The following is an 8,391-nucleotide window of genomic DNA, read 5'->3' on the forward strand; positions in this document are numbered from 1 at the left end:
TTTGGTAACACTTTACAATAAGGTTCATAAGATAACATTATTAACAATGAACAATATTTCTACAGCATTTATTAATCCTAATTGATGTTAATTTCAACATTTACTAATGCATTATTAAAATCAAAAGTTGTGCTTGTTAACATTAATTAATGCACTGTGAATTAACATGAGCTAACAATGATTAACAAAGATTAACAAATACTGTAATAAATGTGTTGTTCACTGTTTGTTCATGTTAGTTAATACTAATAGACTAATAGAATTAACTAATAGAACCTTATAGTAAAGTGTTATATCTTAGTGTTGTGAAAAGTACCGATGTCAGTACAAGTCGGTACTGAAATTTTAAAAATGTGATGAGACCAGCATTTCACGTGCTCAACAGATATGTCTGTGACTGGCTACAACGATCATCGCTTCACGCTCTTCACCTGAGTGCTTACACAGATACACACGGGAGCATTTGAAAGCCATGTCTATCAGTGGATCCCTAATATATCTGCTCTTTGACGGATCCGCTGATAGACGTGGCTTTTTGTTCAGCTGGCTCCCTTGAGAGAACCTCCCACTTGAACGAAAAGTGAAAGTCTACAGAGAGGAAGTGTTAAAGAGCAATGACTCTCCACTATCACAAACTCCGACCCCTCTCATGGGCGTTGCACCATGCAGACTGACAATAACTAAAGTGCTGAGGGCGAAAGACAGTTTCAGATCACCAGAGGTCCAGTATTTCCTGACCACTGCAGGATTTCTGGGTGACTGCATGCACATCATTAACTACATGAGCGCCAGGATGCCATGCATTCACCTGGGAGACACAACCCGCATAGACATATGACAAGACAAGCTTTCATGGGCGAGCTGCTATAGAGATTGAGACTATAAATGAGATACATCAGTACATTTTCACTCGTCTAGACGGGGTGGAACCCATGAGGCTAGAGCCCGCTCAATTCCCAGAGATTTATCATACACTGCAGTTGGTCCTGCGCTTTCATAAACAAACACTGCAGTGGATCCACTGCAAATAAACATAAACTAAATGCGTTCGCTCATACTCACTGCCACGATGGCAGGCCGTTGTTATCTGGTGGCTAAGGTGTTCTGAATGGTTTCTACGGCGTTGCTAGGTGTTTGATAGGGGTTGTTCTGGGTTATTTCTAGGTGGTTGCTAACCTGCTGAAATCAAAAGATATAACTTAAGTCACTGCTTCAATATAAGTCTACAGGAGTTTTTGCCCATTTTTATCATTCGCCACCAGTTTAAAATCAATTCTAATGGTTTTTCAAGTAATGGTATTTGTGACTGAAACTGTGTTTTTGAACATTTTTTTTTAACAAACCTCTCATTCTCAAAATTACAACATAAAAAAACATAATTATGACAAAAAGTCATAATTACAACAAAGTCAAACAACAATTTTGACTTTTTATCTCATAATTGGTATCTCAATTTTGAAAATCATGCTTTGGAAAATCATAAATATAACATAAGTCATAATTCTGACTTTTCAACTCATGATTTTTGACTATTTATTTCATTATTTCTACTTTTTTGTCTCATTTTAACTGAAAATCATGGTTTGCTAAATCACAATTATGAGATAAAAAGTCATAATAAGTTCGACTTTTTATGTCATAATTATGACTTTTTATCTCATGACTTAGGTATCTCAATTTTGAAAATTGTGCTTTGGTAAATCATACAGTACTAATTATAACATAAAAGTCATAATTATGACCTTTTTTCCTCATAATTTCAACCTATTATCTCATTATGACTTAGTATCTCATCATTTTGAAAATCTTGCTTTGGTAAATCATACAGTACTAATTATAACATAAAAGTCATAATTATGACCTTTTTTCCTCATAATTTCAACCTATTATCTCATTATGACTTAATATCTCATAATTTTGAAAATTGTGCTTTTGTAAATCATACAGTACTAATTATAACATAAAAGTCATAATTATGACCTTTTTTCCTCATAATTTCAACCTATTATCTCATTATGACTTAATATCTCATAATTTTGAAAATTGTGCTTTTGTAAATCATACAGTACTAATTATAACATAAAAGTCATAATTATGACTTTTTTTCCTCATAATTTCAACCTATTATCTCATTATGACTTAGTATCTCATAATTTTGGTAATGCTTTGGTAAATTATAATTATGACATAAAAGTCATAATAATGATGTAGTATTTCATAGACATTTATAATTATAACTTTAGACATTTTGTATCATAATTATAACTTTTTTAAGTCATGATTATGATTTACCAGAGCATTATTTTTTTCCTATATGGCGAAAATGGGCTTCCATATAAACAAAATATGAACGAAATTAAATAGTTCACAAATAAAAAATCTAACACAGTTTTCTTTTAACTATAACTTAAATTCATTTAACTATAACTTTAATTCAATGATTCAGTGACTCACGAAAGATACTTGTTTCCACCTACTGATTTATCAATGTAAGTATAACCAGCAGAAAAGACCAGTAAATGAAACTGAACTGATGTTTTTGGTGAACAGGTTCAAAATCAAGCCGTTGAAAAAATAAATAAATAAAAACTTCCCAGCACAGGTTTCAAGTCCATTCATACATTGTACACCTCTTCTCAAAAAGCTACACGATTTTCGCTATCATTGCTGCCACAGGACGGGCCGTTTCTTTTTACTCAGTCTGGTGAAACAGATCTAAACTCATGCCAAACTGAAGTCCCTAGGTTTATAGATCCACAACTGCACTTCATGCATGATGTCATGCTTTCCATTTGCTGTGGTGCCGGCTCCATCACAAGGCTTTTTTCTAAAATAAAGCTTTCTGGCTATGGTCACCAACCCCCATGAGCTTAGTACCAGAAAATGTGCACTTGCTATCTATGTGATGTCACATCCTGGTTACCCCCTTGGTGTGGTTTAAACAAGCATGTGGCCTACCGCTGGCCCTAAACAATTTATGAAAGTGGCAAGTCAGGCAGTGGGTGGAGAGAGGAACATGAAACACAGAGTCCAGGGTCAAAAAATACAGGAAACAGGATAGAAAATGGCCAGAAGCGTTGCGCATTAACACATAAATTCCGCTGGCAAGATTATAATTACATCTCCTAATCTGAAATTAAATTTACAATTATAACTGGTGGCTGAGAGTTGATAATTTATGTCAACCTCATGTCATCCTACCTCAAGGGGATGAATGAAAGATAAATACAATAATGTGCTGTGCCATAATTATAATATTGTAACAAAACTACATTTAAAGGTTGGCTTGCAGCACTTCAAAATAATATAAAAAATTATTTTGTCAACCGGTCTCGCTGATAACTCAAAACCCAGACATCAAAAAGTTGGTCAGGTCATCCATGGGAGGCTGTGTAAATGTGTGTGTGTGTGTGTATGTGTTTCCCAACCTGTTATTTCACAGATGAATGCTACAGACATCTCATCTTAGGGTACTTACCTAGGCATCTGACCACATCGACCACAGTTTTGTGTCTGCCCTACTACTGTGTCCAATGAATATCAAGTAGGCCCCTGCTACTGCACTCGAGAAAGAAAAATATTACATGAAACGCTTCGACAAAAATTCAAACTTTTTAAACTATGTGTATGAAAACATTGATGCTATCTATAGCACACGCACACACACACACACACACACACATATAGCAGTCTCATTGCTTTTAGTTATTGTACGGCTGTGCTCTTTAGATCATTATTGGTACTGGCCATAAAAAAAAAAAAAACATCTTTCAACCACTAAATAATTGTCTGGAAGTCAAATTGAAAATAAAACATTGAAAGGCATAATTCAGACACATAAAAGTACTGTATTCCGAAAGTGGTACTTCCCAATATAATAATAATAATAATAATAATAATAATAATTTATTAATTTATGCATTTAGCAGACGCTTTTATCAAAGCGACTTACAGTGCATTCAGGCTATACATTTTTTACTAGGGATGCTCCGATCCGCCTTTTTCGCCTCCGATACCGATTCCGATACCTAGGGTTCGGTATTGGCCGATACCGATACCGATCCGATACCAGTGAAGTTTTTTTCCCTCATTTAAATACAGGTAGAATTTATATATCTCTGTGTGTGGAACTGATAATCATTCTTTCACAATCTACTAGATACAGACTACTTCATTATAAAGAAAAATAAAATAAACAATAAATATGAAAAAATATAGGCCTATGTATATTTATAATCTATGACAAAAATGTATCATAAACTAGGTTAGTGGATAATTCAGCAGCAAAAGTTATTCTAGAAAAATCAGTGTTTTTTACCAGTATGTGTATATCAATATCAGACCAAAGGGTTTGGGTATTTTTAAGGTTTTGTATAAAGTGTGCTTGTTTTGCTATCCAAATGATACAGCACATCCTTGACCCTCTGTAAAGCTGAACAAGCACTGGCCTTCTGAGGGCAAAGGGGGAGGTGACGGTTGGTGAATTAAAATGTGCGACTTGAAATTGAGTGCTGTAACTGAAAGTGCTAGTTTATATAAGCTATTGATCTCTTGATTTTTTTATGCCTACAGCAAAATCCAAGGGTCATGGCAATGAAATAAGTTGGCAATGTCAAATGTATCTTCTCTTTGAAATGTAGTGCATCTCACTTCAATCTCAATGTTCATTGATAATCCTCACAGGCCAAAATTTGCAACAATAGATTTTGAAGATTTCAAGAGCAGCCACTGACGGGTTTTGATTGGGTCATGGACAATTAGGGGAAAGAAGCTAAATGCATCTAATACAATACAAGCATATAATCATGTATTAATCATGCATTAGGGTTGGGTCATTTCCGACTCAGTTGAGTAAAAAATATGATTCATAATAATGAGAAGCTTTTTTATAATTATCACTTAGCACCTATGTCTTATTGAGAATTTTTGTTTCCATAATAATGATTTAGCTTATCATAATCTCATTGCATTGAGAAAATAATAACGGGTAACCTCATAATTAGTTGTTGTGTCATAAAATTGGAAATAATATGAAAAAATTCAAATAAAAAAATGGAATAACTATGACTTAGTAATAACGACTTAAAATATCATAATGGGAGAAGTTCTCATTATAAGTTAATAAGATAATAATAATAATAATGTTAATAATAGATTTGTCATTATTATGAAACTTTCTCATTATTGTGAGATGTTAAGTCATTATTATGAGAAAGTGTCTCGTTTGTTATTTATTTGTTTATTTTTATGAAATGCAAAACAACACTTGACAACCAACTCATATCAAAATAACAAACATTATATATGACTTTTCATTTCAAAATTTAAAAAAATGTAAGATTATTCTCATTTTTATAAGATCCTAAGTCATTATTATGAGAAAGTTACTGATTATTATGAAATAGTAGGCTAAGTCATTATTGAAAGAATGTTTCTCATTATTATGACTTGAATATTTTTTACTCAGCTGGGACAGGAACTGGCTTCCATAGTCCACAGAATATATTTCAGGAAAAAATGTTAAAGAAAAAAGTCCAATTTACTAAATTCTACATTATTACTGTTCATTCTACTTTCTATATAATATATAATACGTTTCTTATTATTATGAAACATTAACTTCATTATTATGAGAAATTTATTTTTATTATCAAATGTTAAGTAAGTATTATGAGGTATTTTCTGAATATAATGAGATGCTCATTATTATGGCACATTAACTCATAGTTATCGAGAAAAAGTCACAATTATAAAAAAGGCTTCTGTAGTCTAAAAATTTTTAGGGGAAAACAAACAAACAAACAAAAACGTTGTTACTGTTTCATTCTTATTTCTATAATACTGAGATACTGTATTGTCTAAGATACTTTATACATGTTGGAAAGCATGAGATTAGACTTGATTATTTTATTTTAAAGTAATTTTTGTTGTTACTTTTAAAAACTAGTGCTTATTTAAAAAAAGAAAAAATGCTGTCAGAATCAGAAAGGGGTCCCTTTCATGGGATCGTCATATCTGTGGGTTCCTTGGGATCAAATATTTCTAAAACCCTTGCTCTAGAAGACATTTACTGATGGTAGGCTAAATTGCTAAATTGCATTAAAAATGCAAAAAACAGCTTGTCAAAGGAAAGGAATGCCACGCTCACATGCTCAACCAGTCATCTTAAAGAAGCTAAATTGCTTACAATTATGGGTCTGTAACTAAAGAGAAAGGACAAGCCACTTTGTTTAACTAAACTGGCATCATTCATGACAGTGTGATTGTGAGGTTCAGATACAGGCCTACTGGGAAAATAGTAATGTCATCATGATGTATTTCAGAACCGTGGCACACCCACAAAGACCGGATTACAGTCTGATAACACAACCTAAACTGAAGGATAAGGGAAAGATAACCCTTCAGTGTCAACAAAGAAGCTCAATTTAGGTAAATGTAGCAAGAAATTTACAAACATTGAATAGAATATGGTGATGAGGTAAACGTGACGATGACGTAACATCACCACCAGAACGCGTTCCTGTAGCGAAGGACACGCCCCCTTTTCCAGCAACACACCAACTCCGCTTCTGTAGCAACGAACCAACTTTCACACGCGAGGCCAAGCAGTTGTGAAACTCTAACAACACCAGTACTTTCTTCTTATGCTACATTTGGATGCAGTGTGATACATGGGACATGCAAAAGTTCACGCTCACGTGAAAATACATACACAAACAGGTGTAATCTTACAGATATTCACGATGGTAATCTTATTTTCTGCCATAATCGCATAGTTCCTACGTTATTATTACAACAAAAGTGTGAGAACGTGCTAAAAAATAAATAAATAAACCAGCCAAAGCTTGTTTGCTTGCTAGCTTTATATATTTAACAACATTAAAAACTACATAAATAAAAGTCAGAATGTTTCTGGAAGCTTCAAGCTTTCATGTAAATGATTTTTACAGTAGCAACAATAACTGTAGTAAGTATGCTATTTTGTTGAAAACATTTCACATTTTGGCACTTTTAATGAACTTTACATTTAGATGAATGTTAAACCAACCTTGCTTGACACACTTAAGGCGCACAGGGTCTTTGCAGTGTCTGACCACAGCCCACACATCCCTGATGGTCAGTCCGGCCACTGGAGTATCGTTGACCTCCAGAAGTAGCTCGTCCTGGTGCAGTTTGCGCCTGTCCGGTTTCACCTCTCCAATAACGGGGAACTGTCCATTCTCCGCGCCTCCCTGCAGCTCGAACCCAAGATCACCACTCGGACCCCTGGATAACACGACCTCGTGGACTCTGTTAGTCCAGTGACTTTTCTTCTTCAGGCTTTTGGACATGTTTGGAGTTGTTAATGTGACAGGAGAGCAGCCATGAAAGTGCGTAATCCGTTCAGTCGGCTCACTAAAGTTGCACGATCCGTCTCTGTGGATGGTAAGAGTCTCCATATCAGCAGCAGATCCAAGGCAGCCTCTTAAAACTGCTACACTAACAGTGATGTCCGACTCGCGCGGTTCTTTTTGATGATTCGTCCGAACCAATTCGCTAACCGTGTCTGAATCATTCGGCTGAAAGGTGAACTTTGGGCGTAAAATTACGACACGATAGAAGCGTTAATAACGCAAAGTAGAGTAAACCAGTAAAGGCTTACACCAGTAAAGAAAGTAAACGAAAACAATGTGATAAACATTTCATTAAAGAATCATTTTAGAAGAATTTCATTAAATAGCTACGATTTTCACTACAAAAATTAATACGCAAAATGCTGCGTTGGAAACACATTCAAATGATGACTGGAATTCGGTAAATTGTTTTTTAGACGGTTCGTTGATTCAGAATGCCACAACTGGACTTCTGCGAGCACTTACAACAAATCAAATGAATCAAATGAGTCGAAGTTAAACGAAGCGTCCGCACGAATCGATTCGCTTACATGACTCGGACTTCCTTACGCTGCACTGAGTGAGTGAGTCCAAACTGATCGGGAAACTGAGCCGGATGTGATGTGAGGAGGAGGAGAGAAGAGACCCATCCCGCTTGAGAATAGAAAAGAAAAGAAGAGAGAAAGAAAGAAAGAAAGTAACGGAACTTTCAGCCTTGGGCGATTTTTCCATTATAAACGACTGCTGTGCCGCCTCCTGGAGAAAATGTGAAATAGAACTCAGTTTGGGATAAAGTTATACTTTTTTCTGCAGCTGTAGGCCTACTGCTGTAGGCCAAGGATCACAGTTTTAAACACAGGAATAGGAGACAACACTTTAAAGTAACTTTAATAAACAAGTAATTCACAAACACAGCCTGTCTGTGACAAGATGAAAGTTATTTTATATTTCTATTTACATTAATAGCCTAGCCTAATGAATGTTTGTGTATTGTTATAAATATTATTTGAAACTATTG

General features: G+C 34.8%; 1 protein-coding gene across 1 annotated transcript in view; it reads right to left on the bottom strand.

Annotated features, from left to right (window-relative positions):
- The window catches only part of LOC107710666 (membrane-associated guanylate kinase, WW and PDZ domain-containing protein 2-like), a 71,255-nt gene extending 63,816 nt beyond the window's left edge, over nucleotides 1–7,439 (bottom strand). The window contains exon 1 of the mRNA XM_016515495.1: nucleotides 7,049–7,439. Coding sequence (XP_016370981.1) covers nucleotides 7,049–7,439 — 391 coding nt within the window. The remainder of the gene's footprint in view (nucleotides 1–7,048) is intronic.
- Between the last annotated feature and the right edge of the window lie 952 nt (nucleotides 7,440–8,391).

Source organism: Sinocyclocheilus rhinocerous, unplaced genomic scaffold (assembly GCF_001515625.1).
Source record: "Sinocyclocheilus rhinocerous isolate Xijiao unplaced genomic scaffold, SAMN03320098_v1.1 scaffold357, whole genome shotgun sequence".
Lineage (NCBI taxonomy): Eukaryota > Metazoa > Chordata > Actinopteri > Cypriniformes > Cyprinidae > Sinocyclocheilus > Sinocyclocheilus rhinocerous.